This window comes from Orbicella faveolata, unplaced genomic scaffold (genome assembly GCF_042242905.1).
Source record: "Orbicella faveolata isolate gen_17 unplaced genomic scaffold, um_ofav_v1 contig_12, whole genome shotgun sequence".
NCBI lineage: Eukaryota > Metazoa > Cnidaria > Anthozoa > Scleractinia > Merulinidae > Orbicella > Orbicella faveolata.
Genome location: NW_028301539.1, coordinates 7,405,524 through 7,428,680, shown reverse-complemented (window position 1 = coordinate 7,428,680; position 23,157 = coordinate 7,405,524). Strand labels below are relative to the sequence as shown.

The 23,157-nt window shown below is 40.2% G+C and overlaps 2 protein-coding genes across 5 annotated transcripts in view; one reads left to right on the top strand and one right to left on the bottom strand.

Annotated features, from left to right (window-relative positions):
- The window catches only part of LOC110064345 (phosphatidylinositol 4,5-bisphosphate 3-kinase catalytic subunit beta isoform-like), a 47,338-nt gene extending 35,647 nt beyond the window's left edge, over positions 1–11,691 (top strand). For 2 of the 4 annotated variants that reach the window (XM_089282290.1, XM_089282291.1), the window contains exons 13-21: positions 232–331; positions 1,576–1,632; positions 1,817–1,935; positions 2,461–2,570; positions 4,349–4,427; positions 5,001–5,168; positions 5,571–5,688; positions 6,248–6,393; positions 7,517–11,691. In XM_089282290.1, coding sequence (XP_089138416.1) covers positions 232–331; positions 1,576–1,632; positions 1,817–1,935; positions 2,461–2,570; positions 4,349–4,427; positions 5,001–5,168; positions 5,571–5,688; positions 6,248–6,393; positions 7,517–7,784 — 1,165 coding nt within the window. In that variant the 3' untranslated portion in view covers positions 7,785–11,691. The remainder of the gene's footprint in view (positions 1–231; positions 332–1,575; positions 1,633–1,816; positions 1,936–2,460; positions 2,571–4,348; positions 4,428–5,000; positions 5,169–5,570; positions 5,689–6,247; positions 6,394–7,516) is intronic. The other 2 variants (XR_016205392.1, XR_016205393.1) reach the window with 2 other exon arrangements.
- Positions 11,692–12,579: 888 nt separating this feature from the next.
- On the bottom strand, positions 12,580–22,968 carry LOC110047001 (uncharacterized). Its single transcript, XM_020752714.2, has 8 exons — positions 22,793–22,968; positions 22,278–22,603; positions 20,757–20,867; positions 19,765–19,926; positions 17,670–17,747; positions 17,176–17,243; positions 16,609–16,698; positions 12,580–16,093 (listed from the first exon to the last, which is right to left on the bottom strand). The coding sequence occupies exons 3-8, from the start codon at positions 20,848–20,850 to the stop codon at positions 13,157–13,159; spliced, it is 3,429 nt and encodes a 1,142-aa protein (XP_020608373.2). The 5' UTR covers positions 20,851–20,867; positions 22,278–22,603; positions 22,793–22,968; the 3' UTR covers positions 12,580–13,156.
- Between the last annotated feature and the right edge of the window lie 189 nt (positions 22,969–23,157).

The following is a 23,157-nucleotide window of genomic DNA, read 5'->3' as shown; positions in this document are numbered from 1 at the left end:
AAGTTACATTGCGGTGGGTGAATTCTCCTTATTGAAATAACCAATTATATTGTACACGATTATTTTGTCTTGTAAGGAGAATTTGGTTGAAATCATTACGGTACCTTTATTCAGAGGTAGCCAGGCACTTGATTTTTGTGACCTGGCTGTACTAATAATTGATTGCATCTAAATGGAGAAGTTACTCAGTACTTACCTGTATAGCTGCTGTTATTTGAATTTGTCCATCAGAGCTGAAATGGATAACCCAGAAGCATCAGTAAGGTTTGGTCTGATGTTAGAGGCTTATTGTCGCGGTGCGCCGTCACACGTGAAAAGTCTGCAGTGCCAGGTTAGTATTGGTTTTGTGTGAACACTCCGATCAGACAATTAGCCTACAGTTTATACATTATTCATGTAGGATTCCACCTCCGAGAATTATCGGAGTCAAAGTTTTTGAAAAGGGGTTGCTTCTAAAATGCTTGGTATGTACATGTATCAGACGGGGTGTAATGTACCTGATGCATAGGGATGCATACATGTACATGTATGCACTGAAATTAAGTTACAGTATTATTGAAAATTAGTGTCAAGGGTGACACCAAATGAAGTAATCAGGCACGTTAATTGTAATGTTTTATTGATCAGATGTTTTGGAGTCATTTTAGATACATGTACTTTGCATGTACATGTACGTGGACATGCACAGCCGCGCAATGATAAGATCATCTGTCTGGATGAATTAACATGTTGACCATTTAATGTGGAATTTGCTACTTCCGTCCTTGGGATAATACGTGGAATAATAGGAATATTTGAATGCTAACAAGTAGTGGTCCTTCTCTCTGAGTAGAATTGCTGAGTAGAAGTGAAATCAAGCTTCATGACACAGATCTCTCTGACTTTAACTCACTGAGCACGTGTACGGTAGTTCAGGGTTGTCGCTGAGCACCACGTGGCGGTGAAATTCGCTGGCAGGGAGAGAGTTGATCGCCAGCTGGAGTTTGACGAGCGATCACTCAGTAAAGAACAACGAACGGTTTTAAGGTTACGCTCGTACAATCATTTGATAACTGAACCATATCAAACCATCGAAATGAAAAGTTTGGAATAAATTCCCGGGTATCAGTTACACTATAACGAGTAACGTAACTGAAACAAAATCTTGTTTTGAGCACTTGTTTAGCGCATTCTTTTTCTGTATTCTCCGTCCGCCATCTTGTAAACACGAAGCTTGGTACCCTACATTCAAGGCGTTGCGAAAGATTGGGGACGGAAATTTTGTTCCAGGTCTCTCGCAAAAAATAGTGACCAGCTCAGTGACAATCTTAGCCGAGAAAATATTTCCTTAGCTAGAACCCTGGTAGTTAGTTCTTTGTCCCCTTGGAAGGGGAAGATGGGCCACTGAGGTGGCACAGATCACAACCTTTTTATAAGGGCAAGAGAGACAAAGAAAGTTAAGATAAAAAAACGGATTAACATTAAGTATTCCAAGGCATTTGTTATGAATCATATGCGACAAAGAAATAAATATAAATTACAGTAGGAAACTATACACAAAATAGGCAATTTACTTCATAACTTTTCATTTTGTAGGCCCATGCTCTTAACAACTTGAAGGCTGTTACCGAGTCGCTACAGCTTATACACAGGGTATTGAAAATTAATGAGTTTTTTGTATCAATCATAAGTTGGTGTTTACATTAAAACAAGAAAGCATTAAAGCTAGGAAAAGTTAAACCTTTGCTATGCAAGATATTTTATACTGTGTATCGTCTGGTGGTGAAAGTTGAAAGTACTGCAGCAACAAATAGATAAAAATTTCTCTGTGTTTCAGGAAAAAAAGGAAAAAGGTTTAGCAACAATGAAGGAACTTCTTCGTCAGAAAACTTACCAGGGAGCGCTATCTAAAGTCAGCTCTCCCCTTGATCCAAGTTACAAGCTGCGACATTTGAAGTAAGACATTCTGCCCTGACTTGTTCAACACATGTTGGTGATTTCTTAGTTGTGACAAGTGTAAATGAAAGAATTAAGAACCGCTAATAGAGTGCTCATTGCGGAAAGCAAGTAGCCAGCATAGTTGTGTTTGTAATTAAAGCAATTGCAACAATGCTTGAAAGGTACACTGTAACTTCATGGCTTCAGGAAAAAAGAACCCATGACTGTTGTGCCACTAGTGCTTAAATAATGCTCCATCAAAGTTCTGATTTCCAAAGCCATTGTAAGCAGCCTGGCATACACTCTGTAGTACAGGGGGGTATACATGTATGTAGCTACCGTAGGGTAAGACGGAAATATACGACCTGTCTTAAAACACCGTTCCCCCCCCCCCCCCTCCCCGCCCAGATTTTAGCCAGATTTGACTCACTCTTTCTCTGCCTCCGCCTTCCCCTTGTCCCCTCCCCCCCTACCTTGAGCTCTTGATAAACTAGTTTAATGTTTTCTGTGACTGGGTAATTTCTTTCTTGCTTTTTCTCTTAGTGTTGAACAGTGCAAGTTTATGGATTCCAAAATGCGGCCTCTGTACTTGGTGTTTGAAAATTTGGATGAGTTGGGAGACCTGGTGCGCATTATCTTCAAGAATGGCGATGGTGAGTGTGGATTATATATTACTTCTAATTCTCACCTGAAATTCTTCAACGTGAAGTCAATATAGAAATTCTCCCTAGTGATCTTCATAGGTTTCTCATGGTCTTAGTTGGGAGAATTTTATATTTCATCAATCCATTTTGATTGTCCTTTTTGTTCATGCGTTATGTGATATTTTAATCAAAACCAGAGGGTTATTCTGTTTTGCTCCTTGTAGTTCATTGAAATGTAAGCAAATTCCTTCCAAGATTAGCCTCCTACACAGTTGTTCCTGCAGATGTAGCTCGTCACCCATTCCTCCCCAGCGAACATGGAGTAGTTTCCTTGTCAGCCATGCTTGTCAAGCAACTCTTCACCTGGCATGAAATCCAATTAATACCTGTGAAGGAGACATCCGTGTGTCACAGTTCATTGGGACACTTATTCCGGGGGCTCAGAACATGTTCTATTGTTGGCACCTCTGCCTTACAGCTCCATACACTTACTTGTACCCCAATGTTGAATGAAATGTATTCTGTTGTCCCTCTCAGGGTCCGAAATTGCGCTTTCCTGGTCGCCAATGCCACTAAAAATTTTGCACTGGCGACCAGAATTTCACAACTGGTCGCCAGCGGGCGATTAACTATTTCATGCCACGATAATTATACAAACAATAACTTTGATTTTCAGCCAAATCGATTAAAATAAAATTCAAAGCCGCCCGCCAATTGGTCACGTTTTACCTTTCCGCCGCTTTTGAAGTATAAAACCGATTTTCCTGTTATTATAAATCTACCACAACGTTTCACAGTCACGATCAGTGTGAAGCCTCGCCGTCATGTTTCTTCAGCGGTTTCCCGTAACATACGTATTGCGGGCGCAAGAGGCCGTGCGTTCTTTGGTAATGAATATTTATCCAGTCGATGTGGTGTCCAAAGATGTTCTGAAATCTTTCCGTAATTAATTTATTACAAAGTGGAGACGTAACATCCGCGGAGAGATTAGTTGAAGATTTAAATATTCTCTAGGCGTCTGCCAAAGTGGTCAAAAGATTTCAGCACTGGTTTGATTCCTGATGACATCCTTTGCAAATATTTTGCCGGCAAGAACGGAAAAATGTGCCGAGATGGACGGGGAAGGAAACCATCCAATCAAAAAGTCGTCAGCTAAACGCAAGTTTCTACCCCCGATGGAAAGACGAATTTTCAGGGGTAGTCTTGACAGAACGCGAAAGGAAAGATCGTTTTGAGCATGGAGCAAAGAACCAAACGCCAGTTTTTCAGTCGGGTACATTTCTTCTCCAAAAGGAGACAAGAAAAGGTATAAAGTTGACTTGAAACATTTGGCAGTCACACGAAACCGCGTATGATGGCCAGCATTCGATTCGTTCGTCGTGGTTTTTCAGTGGTAGGTGTATAAATAATCAGCGTGTTTGTATGTAATCTTATTCGTTAGCGGAAAAATCGACATTGAGGCCCCAAACGCGTTCTCTTCGTTCTGATTCTTAAAAGAAAAATTGGCGACCAGAATTTTCCATCTGGCTACCAAAAATTTTGGTTTGTGTTTCGTTGCGAAGGAAAAATTTTATTCACACTTTTTGGCGATCAAATTTTTCCCTATGGCGACTGAAAAAAAAATTTCAGTCGCCAGTTGGCGCCTGCCTAAAAAAGTTAATTTCGGACCCTGGCCTCTGAAAGCAGTGAATGGATAAATGGCAAAAATGACCTTCCAAATTATTGTGGATTTAACACTTACTTGTAAACGGGATCTGAAAGAAGCTCTGTTTGGTCATGTCACCCAGATCTTCGTCAGGACATGCTAACGTTACAACTGTTTAAGATTATGGACAGGATTTGGCAAAATGAAGGCCTGGATTTAGGGTAAGTTCTGTGGCACTCTTTGGCATTCCACGCAGGAGGGAGTAGAAAAATTCCTGATCGCTTCATGCTGCAGAAATCAGAGTTTATACCCATTTTTGACATCCTACACTGTAATTGGCTGCTAACTGGATTGAAACAAATGTTTTAATCTTAAACGTATCCATTTTTTGTGGGAAGCAGGATGGCTGAACTGTCAGAGCGCTGGACTCCGGATTGAGTGGTCTGGGTTCGAGCCCTGGCTTGTGACCTTAGGCAAGGTTTTCTACTCCAATTGTAATGCCTTTCACCATCCAGATGTATAAACGGGTACCAGGAGAATTGATGTTGTTATAGCGGTATTGATGGACTAACATCCTATCCAGGGTGGTGGGGGTGGAGTGGGGGAGGGGGAGAAATAAGCCTAGTCGCTTCATCCTACGGAAACCACAATAGCCCATTTCCGAATTACCTTTAGCCTCAAGCACCAAGACTCGCTTTGAGAAAGAGGCTAGTAATTCGGAAATGGCATTTGAAGCGCCGACCTGATTGGTCACTCAAAAGTAAGCTTAACTACTTTAATCCTTTGTCTTCCAGAATGATCCCGTATGGTTGTTTGTCCACTGGCAGTTCTATCGGGATGATTGAGGTCGTCCATGATGCGGAGACTATAGCCAAGATACAGAAAACTAAAGGTGTTACTGCAACCTTCGCTAAAAACTGTATTTGGGATTGGCTAAAGGAATACCATGCTACTGAAGAGAGGTGTGTATTGCAGTGTTTGCACTGAGTTCAGAAATCCTGAAAGAAAATTTCTGGAAAGCGCGTGATTAGATTTCCAGGCATGGAAAAATCTCAGATGAAATTTATCCGTGAATCATCATTGGATCGCATTTTGAGTTATTCTCCACACTGGGATAAGGTAATTCAATCGAATATGAAGGTAACTTCATGCTTTGGAGAAATTGTCTTCCAAACACTCCCAAAATTTTTATATATATATTTTGAAGTCTTGATGATTGAAATGCACTAGTTATCACTGCTCCTTAGGCTTTGGCTCGCGTACCATGTTTTATTTTTCTTTTGTGTTTGTTTTTTGTTTGTTTTTGTGTGTGTTTGTTCAAGCCTGAATTGTAACTATTACTTCTGTTTATGTTTCCTCTGTAGTTTAATCGAGGCTGTTCGTCGTTTCACGCTTTCCTGTGCAGGGTACTGTGTGGCTACGTATGTCCTGGGGGTGGGTGACAGGCACAGTGACAACATTATGGTGAAGAAAACAGGACAGGTAGGTTCATTAGAATCACAAAACAGAAAAGACAACATTACCCCAGTAAGTATCTTTGATCTTTTACATTTTTTCCCCTCTGTCCTTTAATTTCTTGAGCACGACATTCTACTATTGCGGTGCCTCTCTTCTACTCAAGTGTATAAATGAGTACCGGTAAATATTGTGGGGACAGCTTGAAAAAATCCTGGGGATAATCTGCAATGGACTAGCATCCCTTGTAGGGGGGAGGGGGACAGGGGGGAACATAGTGGGGCTGAGAGCGGCACAACATGGCTGATTGCGGGAGACCTTTCACATACTAAGACAAGAGACGAAATACTCTAGCCATTTTATGCCACAGAAATCGATATGAACTCTGCCGATTGTGGGCCTTTTTGGCCGGAACACAGACTTTTGTAATTTTACCTGGAGGAGTGAAACGTCGTTCTTTGTTTCTCACTTTGTATCTTGAGAAACTGTTGTTGATACTTAACTACAGTGTGTCACTTTTAAAGGACAAACTGCACATTGATTATCAACAGTTCGATGTTTAGTCAGCAATTCGTTTTCTTTGCAGCTGTTCCACATCGATTTCAGTCACATCCTGGGGAACTTTATTAGCAACTTTGGAGTTCGGAGGGAAAGAGTGCCCTTTGTACTCACCGATCATTTTGTACACGTGATTTCTGAGGGCAAGGGAAAAGACACGGTGGAGTTTGAAAAGTAATCCTTCTATTCTCCTTTGTGCCATTATTTGGGTCCAAATATACATTACTTACAAAAACGTAAGGACATTTAACTTTCGGACACTTCTTATCGCATATCAAAACAATGTCGGACATTTTCCTGAAACGTAGCTAACGCGAATTTACGCCCACAAAATAAGAATGAGACTGAAACAAGATTGTGAAAATGAAAGTTTCACTGCAGTTTTATAACACAAAATAAATAACACATTCAAATTCTATCAAACCGTTACGTACCTCAAGCAGTCTCGACTACAGTTCGCTCCATAAAGGAAACTAAGATCTTTGGAGCCACTTAAAAGTTATTATACTGTAATGTAAATATTTTGGATGATTAAAAATTTGCGGGACGGTTTTATTTTCGGACACTTTTTTTTGTCCGAAATTAGATAGTCCGACATTTTTTGCAAGTAATGTACGGCGGCGTATAAGTTCAAGTACATGTATCTTGTTTTGAGCCATCTGAGTCTCTCTTGGGCAGAATTCCAGGCTCAGTTAAGTTTGTATCCCGTAAAGTAGTAGCAGCAGTTGCAGCTGGAAGAATAAGAGTTTGCATTTCTAAGAGAATTAGACTCTGGAACCTCCAGGCACATTAGAGCGAGTTTACACTCTAACACGCGTTACTTTATCCGAACATTTAACTGGGTTTTATAAAAAAGTTGTCTTAATTGCGGCCGATGCCATTAAGCACTTTTAAATGACTGGCTCCAAGGGAAAACACTTAGTTTTGTAACACTGAAGTCGAGGGGAAACAAAACTCACTGTTTCCCGTGTAGGGGCCAGTTTTTGGAGTGTTTTGGTATACCTCTCAACTCAAAAATAACATAAAACTGCGAAAGAATTATTTGCCTGACGCCGGCTGGCCAGCAAATTTGCTGCAGTTTCAAGGTGCACGACCAAATCGTGTGCGAGTCGAACGCTCGAGTTGTTGTTTCCCTTGGGAGTAAGTGAATTTTTTCGCCCTAGGGAGTTAGTGAGTTTTGTTTGCCCTAGGGAGTTAGCGAGTTTTGACCCGCGACAATTGTCACGTTCTCCTCCAATCGGAAAACGTATTGGAGTTGAGCGGTATACAATTATATTTATTTTGCCCTTTGTTTTAGGTTTAAACAGCTCTGTGAAAGAGCCTTTCTGATACTTCGCCGCAAGGGACCTCTTCTGATCAACCTGTTTGTCATGATGTTGTCCGCTGGCCTCCCAGAGCTGCGGTCACTTGACGACATTGGTTACTTGAGAAAAACACTCGTGCTGTCTCTTACAGAAGAAGACGCCATCAAAGACTTCAAGAAGAAGTTCGACCATGCCATCAACAACAGCTTTTCAACGTCAATGAACTGGTTTGCGCACAATGTAAAAAGAGATAACCCTTAAAGGGTATCGCCCAAAAATTGCACTGGCTTTTAAGCCACGATTACTTCACTTCCTGCGAAATTTTGTTCGGTGTTGACCAAGAGGATCGAGGGCTCAAGCATCGTGACATTTAAGCTCATTGGCCGACAGCAGTCGTCAAGAAAGCGCGGGAAAACTCGCGGAGACCCGCTTTTGCATGATCTTGATTGGCTGGAGAGGAACGCAGCTCTTCATTGATTGGCTGGAAACTGAGCGTTAATATTCTAGAGAAAGAGTTACTTGACAAGTATCTTTCAATAAGCGCGTGTGTACGGGAAGGCAATTTTTTGTTGACTTTCTTAAGGTTTATTTGCTCACATGTCAGGCAAAACAGAGCTGGTCTTCCCTTGTTTCGTCTACTAAACCTTGATCGTGTTCTTTTGTGCTTTACTAAAGTTAATAGCGGACATTTGTTAATTTAGGAAAATTAGTTTGCAGCTGGAAGTAATCAGTCCGGAATATTCCGATAAATTAGGACATCTGTGATGTCACGAAACTCACGTTTCAACCAATGAGAATGCGTGTTTTGATTGGAGTGTTGTGTTTCACAACAAACCTAGAGATTCAAGATGGCGGACAAAGAGAGTCGCTAATACTTTCCAATGCCATGAATGCGGGCCTTCAGGAGGTATATATTTACCTCGAATTGAGTTAAATACTGTCCAAATTATAAAATAAAAGGAAAGTTTGTGTTCGCGTTCCATGTCACAGGCAATTCTGCCCAGATAACGATTATCCTCGGACCGAAGGAAGCACCACAGAACGTAATGCGGGCCACGTTTGACGAGCTTCTATCATTCTTTGGAAAGAGATCGTACAATCGGTAATTATCTTTACTCTGCCTTTTTCTAAGCACAGAATGATCGATATGAGAATTGAGGCTTTCCTCTTATCTAGGGATTATCGGACCGAAATCGACAGCACGCGCGTGTTCTTATATGCCAGCAAAGATAAATTGTAGATGTCCAAAATGTTATACGCTTTGGCTAAATCGAGGAAATGAAATCTTGTTCTTTTATACAAAATAAACTAAGCTAGAAAAAATGTATCCAAAATTTTAGTGTTGTCAGATGCAGGGATAGTCAAAAATTCTGTTAATATATTCTTTGTAAATCTGAAATTCCTCCATTTTGGTATTTATTTCAAATATTTCTTGTATCTATTTGTTACTGTGCTAAAAGATATCATATCTGATTTCCACATTTAAATTATGAAAACTTACATATAATTGCTGACTTTCACAAGTTATTTACCCAAAAATGTCAAAATATAATTCCTGGACAGGTTGACAAGGGAGCATTCACAATCCATCCACATGCCCCAAGGTTTTATTATATATTTATTTAAAGTATACAAAACAAATTCAGTCTTGAAAGTGAAATCCATTTTATTTTATTCACTCTTTAGGTACTCTCGACCTTGAATTTGCCTCTTAGCAGAATGCAGGACCTGAAACAAATCACAAGCACTTAGAAGATTATTACATTGCTTACAGATGTCAATAGTATTACAAATGTATTTTTCGTTTTAACATATGAATTTATTTTGAATGTAGTTACCACATTAGTCTCACTAAATAAGAGATTGCCCTCAAGTGGTCTGATAACTCTTATGTTTTCTATTTTTTATTACATATTCTTAACCAAACTGATATGTTTCCTGTTCACAACCAATTAATATTTTGCATTGGTTTCACAATTAGTAATGTTCAACACTCGACACTACATTCTAAACTCTCGTACCTTTTTAGTCTTTGCCTTCATAAAAATTATTTTGCAAAAACATTACTTTCTGGTACATTCAAGCTTCATGGGGAGGTGAAAAGAATCATCATCTACCAGGAACAGCTGCAATGTGTATGGTTTTTAAAAAAATGCCCAAAAGAAAGAGTGCAATGCACCCTACAAACCTTAACTTACATGTTTGCATGGCCCTCAATGTCTGGTAAATGAGCACAAACAATCTCTCTACCCTTTGTGCCATTCCTTGGGATACTGATAGCATCCATTTACAGGGAATCACTGAAGTACCCCTGGCCTGTCTGTTTCGCTGCTACTTCTGTGCTGTAGGTGGTTTTCAACAGGCTGCTGGCTCTCCAGTGAGTTTACAAAATATCGACGTTGTTTACAACCGTGTAATTTGGCATGATGAAACTTTAACAACACTAGAACCAGCAAAAAATATACACAGCTCAATGAAAAATACGTGAATACTAGAAAATAACGCGTACACTTTACTAACCTTAATATTTGGCCACAAAATCGCGTCTACATCGTCGCTTGACACCAAAAAAACTCAATGATTAGAAGACAGTCAACGTTCTCCCACTACCAAAATGGCCGCTTATTCTCCTTCTCAACGTTTGGTCGGAAAAAGTCCTGGATAATGCTGGCCAGACTCTATGCGAGACTGGAAACAACATATTTTCTTTGTCCGCATAAAAGGTCCGCCATTTTCCCTGCTAACAATAGCTTCATGACGTCATGACTGTCCTAATTTATCGGGATATTCCGGACTGGTAAATAGTTCGATCTTACTGATGGACGTTTTTAGCATTGCAATTATTGTAAGATATGTATAGAACGAAGTGGGAAGTAGCTAGTCTTCGATAGTTACTTTTAATTTTTACTGGAGTAAAAAAAAAATATTTCAGCAATTTCTTTATGAATGAAAAATTCAAATATAGCACGTTTTTGGGACATTTTGCCTAGTATTACAGTGTAAGTATGAATTTTCCTGCAGCTTAAAGTTACTTTTAGCATTGTTTGGGAAAAATCGAATACATCTAATTTTTAGGGAAATTTAGGTTACTAAACTTAGTGTCAAATTTTTTCACAATTGTAATTTTTGAAAAATTTGCTCGACCTCCTTTTAATTTAACAATTATTTCCCGAAGTGGGAAGTAGCTAGTCTTAGAAAGTTAACTTTTAATTTTTGCTGCATTAAAAAAATATATATTTCAGCAATTTCTTTTTGAATGAATCTTCAAATATAGCCAGTTTTAAGGACATTTTGCCTGGTATTACAGTGTAAGTATGAATTGTGCTGCAGCTTAAAGTTGCCTTAAGTATTTTTTGTGGAAAAAATCGAATACATCTAATTTTTAGGAAAATTTAGATAACTAAACTTAGTGTTAAATTTTTGCACGATTGTAATTTTTGAATAATTTTCTCAACCTGCTTTTAATGTAACAGTTACTTTGAAAGGCTTTGAAAGGTGAGATTGCATGAGGATATTCCTTTTTAATTTTATTTTTTAGACACCCAAAACCTGCACCCGAGTGAATCCAAAGGTCCCGTTCCCCATTTGACACCGCCAAATCTAGAATCAAAAAAGCTTCCCGCAGAACCATAAAAAGTTCCTTAGACTGGTCTAAATACACGTGACCCTGAGCATAGATTCACTTAAGAGGTTTTGAGCGAGTCAATGTTAGGGAGTTTACGAAACCACGACGGCAACGGCCACGGGAACGTCCCTGAACAAGAGTATTAATGACCAGTACATGTGCAACGGCTGTGCATGTGCGTTATCATTCTCAGTACATTTCATTGCCGTCCTCTGCAAAACAACAACGTGACATGACCAAATTCTGCGTTGTCTAGAGAACTTGAACCACGCGCGACGGCTAATTTTTTTTAAATTTTTATTTCAAATTAATCGCTGTGTTCCGGATTTAGTTTTGTGATAGTTTTGACAGTGATAAACAAAGTAAATGACTTAGAGTAGATTCATTTTTTAATCGACGTTGTCCTCGGCGTCGCCGTCGTGGTTTCGTAAACTCCCTAACAAGTAATTTGCAGAAACGTGAAGTCATATTTCTGAAATTTGTTGAGACGTGGACTGTACAAATTATTTGAAACCATTAAAAGTCATTCGGTTTTTGTATTAATTTCGGGCGATTTTGTAGATTCTTCCCGATTTCGCCCCGCATCCCGTTATAATGCAAATGAGAAACGCAGTGGCAGTAACCACTCAACCGCGTTTCCAATCACGAGCGATAGCCACGAGAAGGAACTACAACGCAAAACTCTTCAAATAACTTAATTAAATTCATCTGGCATTTCGAGCCGTAAAGACAAGACGAACGACTACCAAGGTAAGGTTACCCTTACTTGGAACTAAAATGTATAACTCACCGGCAATGTTCTGGAGACGTTCGGAGCGTTACGGCAATGCCATACATTTCCTCATATTTCGAAAGTGTAGAAGTAATGACAACGCTTGTATCGATGCTCTGTGGTTTCACAGAGTTTGGAGAAAAAATCTCTTTCGGTTGTACCAGCGTAGCCAAGGCATGGTTAAACTAACTTATCGAGCAATAGTTGAAAATAACTTGCGTTAGATACGAGGGGATGTGGACATAACCTAAACGAAAGTTAAATCTTTCGTATCGACAGGTCGAATAGCAAATTCTACTTAGTTAATTGTGACATTCTGTGATTGATGGATTTGCAGTTTCTGGAATGGCATTGCCCAACATTTCTGGTATTTCTGCATGTGGTAGTAATCTGACCAAATCTGCTAGCTTTTTACAGCCATTTTTCCGACGGGATATTTCGCCTGCTTTTGAAAAATGCAAAAATGTGAAGCTATGCGAAACTTGCTACACTCGATCTCTTTAATGCGTTGTTGCTGTTAAAGAATCGATTTAGTCCCCACCCCTCCAGTCAGCACCCCCTTTTCTAATAAGCGCTTCCAGTAGGCACCTCCATTGCGAAAGTGGTATTTAAGGCGCGGACATAGAATAGCTAGACAGATCACTGAATGGACGAGTAAATTCTGTAATGAGATATTTAATCTATTTTTGAACAAATTGAGCAATGGTGCTTAGATTATCCTAGTTCAGGTGTTCGACAGTTCTCTAGTTAACGTTTTGTTGTTGTTCGTTAAAGTGCTGCATCACGCTCTGATGTTTGTATATAAAAAAAAAGGCAAATAAGCACTTCCTCAGTTATAAGCTCTCCAATAAACTAATCTCCGGCCGCAACAATGAATCCCTACAGTACTTCAAAGCTGAACTAATTCCATCTTTTTTGTGAAACACACACAGTTCTAACCGAAAATACTATGTACAGGTTAATACCATGGATACACTCCTATATATAACAGTTTTCGCGTTTCTTTCATGACGAGTGATGGTTCATTTCCTTAATTTGGTCTTTGGTTTCCAAACTTCTACTCGACAATTGAAATTAGACTAAGAAGATCAGATAAAGATATTGCTTGAAGTCCATCGGAACCAATTTTGGTTTTGACATATGAGTTTCCAACGGGACATGTTTTGCTGAGTTCTGATTGGCCTAATTAGTTCTTTAACACCTATTGATCTTGCGAAAGTCATAACAAAATTGCTATTACAGGTCGAGCGTTACATCATCTCCAATTAGGACAAATGGCGCCCAGTAGACAACGTCACCATACGGTGGTGATTCTCTCATCTTCTTCATAGACAAGTGGAGAGCTTCACTTGCACGCAGCTTGTCACGCAATAAATACTCGTAAAACGTAATCATGAAGGCTTTAGTCGCTTCATCATCAACAGCCCACAAGGAGACGAGAACTGAACGAGCACCAGACCCGAGGAAGGCCCGAGCAATGCCAACAACACCCTCTGCTTTCAGGATCTTTCCACAACCACTATGACAACAACTAAGGACCACCAGCTTGGCTCTTATACCGACTCTTGCTATGTCTGCCATAGTTAGCACAAAATCGTTCTCCTTCGGAATACCGTGACAAGACTTATTAGGTGCAAAAGCGATCTCTCCTCTTTCTGAATCACCATGGGCAGCAATGTGCACCAGGCTCACTTCTTGAATCCTCAGCAGGACTTCTTGCTTTGTAGCTTGCTCTCCTACCAGAGGAGGTACCCCTAACAACCTTGCAATCGTCTTCACCTCTCTTCTGGCATTTGGTAAAGCAGGAAAATGTGTCACTTTCCCGTCGAGCTTTACACGGCCTACTTTTGGATCTCCAACAATCAGCGCTCCTGTCTGACTGTGATAATCCGCTGGACAGTCGTGGATGAGTTTGAGTGTTGTCATGGAGGGAATCAAGCGTATTCTGAAGTTTTCTGCTAGGTACGTTCCATTAACATCCTTTAGAACTGCAAAGGGTATCCTAAACATGTGACCCTCAGGGCAAATCACGATCTCTGTGTCATCAAGGAGATCAGCCACCGGAGAAATGATCATCTTATACAGCGAGGAAAGATTTGCCTCCAGATCGCTCTCTTCCTCGCGGCATTCATCTTTACTTCGCAGATGCCTCATTGCTTCTACATTTTGCTCTTCCAAGGTTAACGACTCAGCAGCGTAGAGGCTTGATAACGACCGATCTTCACACTCGCCATGTCGACGAAAATGTGATGATTTGCAGATTGCCATCACCAAGTCTTGCAGCAGGTCATCGCTGTGATTTGTAGAACACTCCCTCGTTAGAACATCTGGCTTTCCAATCATTTTGCCCGGTTTGGTCACAAACGAGAATAATTTCACCAATAGAATAGCTAGGAAAAGGAAATTGCTTCCTTGCTTAGTCCAAACACATCTCAACTCATCCAATGTTAACGCATGAACATCGTTATGTTTATGAATGGTGTATTTCGTGGACATCAAATCCTCAAGGGCGCGAGCTCTTCCCCGTTCTGCAATGCTTAACGCGCCATCGACTTCTTGCAGGCGTGCTAAGATCAGGGCAAGTGCTTCGTATTGTGCAATATTCTGATCATCTACCATAATCTTGTATTCGTCCTTAAGATCTTCGCGTATATTTTCATGACTTGCAATGGATTCAAGGAAGTAATGGCGTGCTTTTTCAAAATGAGTACCAGGCGTGTCGGCGGCAGCCAAAGCATAACTTACGCCTAACTGAGACAACACGGTGACGCGTTTTTCGTCTTCAAGTCCACAGGCTTTCATCATCTCGAGAGCTCGCTCTTGGTACCTGATCGCTTCATCATATTTCAATTGAGAACTGGCTACTTCTCCAATGTTTGCGTAAATAGCCGCTCGTTGTTTGGTGTCGTTTGTAGAATCAATTGCTTTCTTTAGCAACTCCATCGATTTCTCATATTGACCAAGAGCAATATAAACACTTGATAGGTTGATATAAGACGTCACCTCTACTTCTTTGTCGCCAGTTGTTCTACTTAGTTCAAGACCCTTCTCTAGACACTCGACAGATTCTTCATATTGGCCAAGGCCTTTTAACTTAGCCCCGAGGTTAACGAGACAGATCATTTCCCCTTTCGTATCTTCTGCTGCCTTGTAAACCTGTAAAGCGCGATTGTCATATTCATTTGATTTCTCATATAGCCCGAGAGCACTGTAGACTGAACCAAGATTATTGTAGCATTTTGCAATGTCGTTTTTGTATCCTTTTTCTTCAGCAATTAAAAGTGCTTTTTCGTGATACTCAATTGCCTTCTCATACTGTCCCATATCTTGATAGACAACGCCGAGATCGCTGTAGCAACATGCCTCATTTTTACTTTGTTTGTTTTCTTTACTGGCACTGACGGCTTTCTCATAATACTCCGCCGACTTTTTGCAGCTTCCTAAAGCGCTATACGCCCTGCCAAAGTTGTAAAAGGAATTGAATTTTTCTCTTCCGTCTCCAGCCGTACCATTTGCTTCAAGAGCTTTCTCTGAAATCTTGATTGATTTGTCGTGTAAGCCGAGTGCATTATATGCTTGACCAAGATGGTTGTATAATTTTCCTTCACCCTGTTTATCTCCACTTTCTTTCATTATAGCTAGAGATTTCTTGCAATAGTCGATCCCTCTTTCATATTGGCCGCATTCAATGAAAATTGTACCCAGATTGCTGAACGAGTCTTTCTGCCCTTTCACGTATCCAGTTTCTTCAGCAATCTCAAGCCCTTTTTCAACATGACTGATCGCGTTTTCATATTCGCCATTGTAACTGTAGATTCCGCCCAGGTTGTTGTAACACGTAACTGCTCCTTCGCTGTTTCCAGTCTCTTTACATATTGCCAGTTCATTTTCAAAACACTCTACTGCTTTCTCACGTTGGCCGATGTTAGCATAGACAGCGCCAAGGCAATTGTAGATTCCACCTTCTTCTTTGCGGTCTCCAATTCCATGGTATATCTGAAGACTCTTCTCGAAGTACTCGATAGATCTGAAGTTTTGGCCTTGCCTTTTGTACATGCTAGCAAGGTCTCTATAACGAGCCGCCTCGCTGTGCCGCCACGCCCTGTCTTGTGCGTCTCCAGCTAAGTTACCCATCTCTGACGTCTTGCGTGAACTTTCTACAGCACGGCATCCCTGTTTGACAAAAACGTAATATGTAGTAATAGATGTGGGAGCTACACGTCGAAAATTTGTTGAGAAAATATTGTAGTTGCAGCAATTTATTCACCTTGAAACGATAAACTACACCATTGCACACGAAGCAATAGGTTATAGTTGGGTCACAACAAATTGAGTGAGGGTATAAAGAGAACACACTAAGATGGTGGACTTTTTTCGCACGCAGTGAGATCATTGAAAAAGAACGATTTGAGGATGTCGCATTTATAGCAGTTGAAATGGTAATAAAAAAGTGGCGAGATTTTGGTTTGTCTGCTAACGTCTCCATTAACATCTAGAGAGGCTTTTTGGATTGGATCCCTAGTTGGTTTTGGTTCAGACTGTCTGTTTGTCCCTTTTCCTATATCATTCCCCTTCAGGTTTTAAACAAAGTCAGAAGGGTTGGCCTTTGCAAAATGAGTCTGAGGATGCTAACAGCATGATGTAACTTATCAGACCAAAGATTTTCAGAGAGGATTAATTGCATTTACCTTTCCTTCTACTTGAGTTCCTCCACCATTGTACATTACCACTTCAAGTCTGTTCTTCATTTCCAACAATGTTTTGTTGTTTTGATCAAGCTACTCCAGTCAAGGTTTGCCACCATGCAAAGACTATATGTACATTGCCTGTATTTCCAACTTCTTTTCACTCTTTTTTATGTTTCCTCCCTTCCTTCCTTCCTTTCATTCATCCTTTCCCATCTTCTTTTTTCTTTCTCTTTAATTTTCTCTACTCTCTCTCTCTCTCTCTCTCTCTCTGTTTCTTTTTCTCCCTCTTTCGTTCGTTGTCTTTCTTTCGTTGATTAAAGAAAGTTTGTCTTTGTTAGATCCGATGCTTTAGCATTGCTACCTTCTCAAGGCTAAAAAACGTTCTTCTGTTATCTGTTCCTAATATAAAGACGGTTGAACGGAAAGATGATAATACAGTCTACATCTAGGGTATTCCACCCATTCATTCGGTTGTTCCCGGGCTGAGGACGGTAATAGCGAAGATGTTTGACTGCATTTTTCCTTTGTCACTGTTCAAGAAGAACTAAGAATGTCCAAAAAGGATACGGAGAGTCCTTTTACACACCATGTGATAGCTTCTTCAAACAGATTCAGTTCTATGCAGGCGCTAACTCCTAATGATGAATAAAAAATTCACAATATATCTGATTCATTTTAATTTATTAAACGAAGAGAGAGTGATATATCTGGTAACGTTGATGAGTGATAATTGTGTTCGATGAAGTCAACGTGTTTCCGAATTGCCCACTGCCTTGCTCTGTGCGAAACAGTGTTTCAGGGCGAAATGTGTTTCACCTGTATTTTCATTTGTTGTAGCTATAGTGTTTGACAAAAGTTGATGATGATGATGATGATAATGATAATGATAATGATAATGATAATTATGATGATTTTGCTGAGTCAAAAAAAAATCACAAGAAATATTCACGTCGTAAGTATTAATAGCTAACCCATAGAATAGTCTACCAGGAAAATTAAATTAAAAAGTAATTGCCGAAAGGGACTACTGTTAAGAGAATAAATAACAATGTAAGAGATACCTTTTACTACGGCCTTAGTAAAGGTCGGTCGCAGTTCAACAGCCGCTTTTGCATCGCTCAACGTCTCAGAGAAGTTGCCTATCAGAGAGATGATATCACAAAGAGTATAGCCGGTTCTTAGCTAAGCAATCAGTATCGCACACATTAATTAAGGTCGCTACATACTAGGGTACACCTTCAAGGGACGTGAAGGGGAAATAAGCTCTTTTATGTATACACATAGGATGCATGTTACAGGGACAGTGCGCAAGCTGATGAACACGAAGCGGACATTGATTCATTTCTCTGTTGTAGTGGGGTCAGTTTGTAAGAGCAGTACACAAGATGCATTTTGTTCCTGCTTTGTGACGCGCGAATTTCAAACCAGTTGAATAGAATAGGACGCATATTACAGGGACAGTACGTAAGCTGATGCACACGAAGCGGACATTGATTCATTTTTATGTTGTAGTGGGGTCGGTTTGTAGGAGCAGTGCACAAGATGCACTTTGTTCCTTCTTTGTGACGCACGAATTTCAAACCAGTTGAATAGAATAGGACGCATATTACAGGGACAGTACGTAAGCTGATGCACACGAAACGGACATTGATTCATTTTTGTGCTGTAGAGGGGTCAGTTTGTATGAGCAGTGCACAAAATGCATTTTGTTCCTGCTTTGTGACACACGAATTTCAAACCAGTTGAATTTCATGCAACCTTTTGCGGGGACAACACAGAACTCTTTCGCAAAAACGGGCTTTTCACACTAGGAAAACCCTCGCTTTACGTCCACGCAACATGTCCGTAGTGTTTACGCTTTAGCAAATATGCGCGCGGATTGAATTGTTTGAAACTTGTAGCTGTTTGTACGAGCTCAAATTAGTTCATTGAAAAATTTTGAGGTTTAGTCGCATGACGGTCAGTTTCCTTTCCTCCAGCCACTGCCCTCTAATTAATAATTAGATTATGAGCTCGAGATTGTTATGAGATGATAGTTGATGAGGCCTTCGGCCTCATCAACTATCACCTCATAGAAATCGAGAGCGAATAATTAAAAATAATAATAAACCGTTAGAAACCGTTATTTGCGTTTATTTCAGTTAGAATTCTACTAAAACAATTATATTATTCGCTCTCGATTTCTATGAGGCGATGGTTGATTCGGCCTGCGGCCTCATCAACTATCACCTCATAGATATCGAGAGCGAATAATCTAATTGTTAATTAGTATAAATCTACTAGCTTTCTATCACGAATGCTATTCTCTGATTAGCTACGCTACTCACTATCTATTCTGTGATAGATAGTGTGTAGAGTAGCATTGCTCGCTTGTTAACAATTAGATTATTCGCTCTCGATTTCTTTACTTTGACGTACATTTTTATAGTTCACAACTAAATTCTCTCCGATTCTTATTGGTTCGAGCTGATCACGTGACGCGATAGTGTTCATCCGCGGAGAGACACTATCAGCCCATAGTGCCCGTACGAGGTAAATACCCGGATGGATAGATCTCGTCCGTGAAAATTTTCCTGTAAACAAGCGGGCTTATAGAAAATAAACAATTTAAATTGTATTAAGTGGGTTTTTGTCGGTTTTCTTTTTCAAGTTTTACATTTTGCTGTCACGGCTTTCTAAAAGAGTTGAAAAAAAATTCGATATGGTTTTTGAATGGGCGCGCGGAAGAAAATTTAGTGGTGAACAATATAGACATTAGAGTGTTTATGTCTCGGAGCTATCGGTGTGATAGTTGCCCCTTGGAAATTTGATGTTCTTAAAACAAACATATTTGCCCTTGAAGCTTGGCTTCTCGGGCAAATATTTGTTAAGAACATCAAATTTCTGCGGGGCAACTATCAGCCGATAGTTCCTCGACAGAAACACTCTATTGTTTAAATAGAAATCTCGAGCGAATACTATAATCTAATTGTTTAATAGTGTACGAGTAACTCAGCGAATCAGATTGCAGGATTTGCATTAGTATACTAGTAGAATTCTATTTACAAAGTACATTTTAAAAAAAAACCAATAAAATGACAGAATCCAGGGGAAAACCAGGCTACTTTACATATGCACATGGAGGATAACAAAAGTAGCCGAAAGCATACTACTCACCCAAGCAAAAATGCGCTGTCGCTCTGTTGCTGTACAGTTTGGCGTTTAATTCTTCATCTTTGCAGTTCACTTTAATTCCTTCCGTATAGAGATAAATGGCGTTGTTGAATTCTTTTTCGAAGTATTCTTTGTTACCTTCAATCATGTAAACCTCTGCTATCGCTAGAGAAAAGTTATAAAGCACAGTGAGTTATTATTACCAAGATCTTCTTGAATTAATTTACCTTAACTATTGCTACCTACCTACCTACATGTACCTGCCCCCTGTACCTACCTACCCAAGAACCTGCCCACCTAAGAACCTAGCAGCCTGCCGCCCGCCTGCCTGCTGGCCTGGCAGCCCGGCGTCCGCCTGCCTGCCTGCCTATTGCCTACCTACCTACCTACTTACCTACCTACCTCCCGGGTGTTTAAGGTGGCCAACCACAGTTTCTGGCTCTCTCCAGCACTTAAACTTTGATGCACCAATACTACCACTCTTTATCAATAGTGCTACCAAACGAATGCTGAGTCGTTAATGAACGAGCACTGGTCATCATTTCCCTACGTTAAATAACAAGCTACCATAGCAACAGTATACCATGCACGTCAAAACATCCATCATTTTAAGTGCTTATAACTTACAAACGAGCTCGGTAGCCCTTATGTTATATCATCAAATTGTGATCAGCATGAGAAGATAGAACTTAAATTGCCCATGTTAAAAAAGGTCTGTGGAGGGGGTTAGAGCCACCTTTAATTTTCGAAAACACATTGCGTTTCATTTTTCTTGGGAAAAAAAGTTTCTTTCGCCACTTTAGAAACGAGAAGAAAGCTTGTGGGATTGTTACTGGGGACAAAAAGGCATCTTGTATCTTTTTTTACAGAAAGCCTCTTGCATTTTCTTACAGAATTGTTGTTTACTCAATAACAGTCTTCATAACTTCGAATTCGTAGGAAATGTAAACAGGGTACTGTTTACATTTAACTAAAACAGCTATGCATTTTCTTACCCCTCAATGTGTCGTTATCAAATTCCAATGTGTCAGCAACTGAAGGAGTGATGTGACTTTCGATGTTACCTTTAATTGGAGTGTTCGCGGCCATGGCATCCTATGGCATACCTTTGAAAACAAAACCTTTTTGCGTTCCGATACGATACAGACCCTAATAAATCGAGTCTTTGTAACAATACCGCTTTCATGAGCTGTGTTCATCAGTGTTCTCCCACACTTTACTCCTTTACACAAGGTTAGCCTGTGTACAGCCGCCCCTCCCCTCAAAAAAAAATCGGGAAGGTCCTTCCCGATTTTTTTTTTTTTTTTTTTTGAGGGGAGGGGTGGCTGTACACAGGCTATACAAGGTGTGCCGCCGAAATAATGAACAATTGATTGTGATCTACTTTCAGTCGCAGTAATTTTACTTCAGTCTGAGTAAGTAAGAGAAGAGTTGTGAAATCTTGTGAGAAGAAGAATTTAATCTGGACGAGGCAAGAAACAGTGTGGGCCTCCTAACTTATTTACTCCCCCCCCCCCCCCTCCCCAGCAAAAATCAGGGAATTTTTTTTTTTTTCCTCATCAAGAGAGAACGAGAGATGAGAGGGCTAATCCCCCATAAGCCCTCATTCCCTAGGTTATCCCTGTCAAATTATTTTTAGACCACGCCTGGCTTGAGAAATCCCAAGAAGGTCTTGAAACAGCCAATCCTGTGACGCGAATGTTACTCGCGTGGACAGCCCAAGCAGCTTCAGACGCTGCCATCCTCCACGAAACATCCACGCAAAGCGCGGCGAAGTAAGATTATCCCGAGGACTGGACACCATACCTAAAAATAACTTAGGAGGGATCACAGGACTAACTCTGTCAGTCTTACCCAAATCATCTTTTGTTTAAATCAGGAAACAATTATTATTGTAGTCAAGTCTCAGTCTAGCACAAACGTCTTGCCTCCTTTGTAATAGAGTTGGAATAATTTGTAAGTTTAATCTTATCAAAACATGGGTGCCGGCTCAAAAGAGCTGCTCTTAAAGTGTTTTGTATTTAAGATTTATTAAAAGCTCCCGGAAAAAAACCAAACTTGAAACTTGTAAGAAAATTAAGAGTTAGTTCCCGGGATCTGTCCACTAATTAGTTTACCAAACAAATTCGGGAAAAACGGCCATATCAGAACGGAAATAAAGGTAGAGTCCATCATTTGCTTTTTTCCGTGTTTACATAGTTTCGTCTAAACACGAGGGGGTTTGAGAGAATTCTTGAAAGTTATGCAAACTCGAGACGCAAAAAATACGCGCGAATCTAAAACGTCACAACCGTGTCTTCATACATACTCTCATCCAAACACACCCATCGACCAATGAGAGCGCGCGTAGTATCTCAGTTACTTTATAAAGGATAACAAAAATAAGTTACTGTGCAACCCATAGGTTAGAAATTGAAAGCATTGCGTTAACTTTTAATGTGAGGCCTTATGCGTTCCTGTTTATGCTCCCACAAGGACGGATAATTAGGACGATGATATGTGTGATAAATTCCTACCGTAAAGATCAAGCGACTTCCTTTAACTCCCAGTCGCCACGTAAACGATCGGCGTTCACTCAGAGAAAGCTAAAAATACCGAGGAGCGTTGCGTGACAACCAAAGTAACGGCAGGGAACTTGCAAAACAGAAGTGGACATGAAATCTTACACCAATTTTTCCAACAACAACGCGACACAAAGACAACAAAAAACTGTATAAACATAGAATATGACACAAAGCTTTCAGGCAAACTCTCATTGAGTAAGACAAATGCATCCCTCACCTCTTTCAGACGAAAATAACGTAGCAAATGATCATATCTACCCAGTCACGCAACACGAGATCTGGCGGATGACAGGAAAGACTCCATTAAATTCGGCTATTGATACGTAATAGGACGGTTCAATGTCAGAAGCAAACCTTAACAGGCGATAGCGATTTCTTTTCAGCGAGTTTTAACTCCTTACGCTGAAATCTAGGGTCGATTTCCGCCGCTCTCCGGACTACATAAAACTGAATAATGGTGAAAGTACCTTCTAATATTAGACCTGAATAACGCCATCAATCGAGTTGGAACGAAATGATCCACTTCGCTTTTGAGCTTCTTCTGTCTTCTTGTCTTAAACTACTGATTCCTCAGGAGTTTAACTATTCCAATATATGATGAAAACTGAGCGGTCGCCTTTCAGAACTCAAAATACTGGCACATATCCAGCGAAAAATGGGAAGTAGTTTCCTTTCGTTATGTCATGTGACTTCTATTTTTTCGTTTTGTTCACACCCAGTTAGCGACGCACCAGAAGACAGTTAAGGTCGGCACACACGAGGGGACTAATCCCTGCAACTAGTCCCCTGAAGAGTTTACACGAGGGTGTTGTCCCATGAACAGTTCACACGA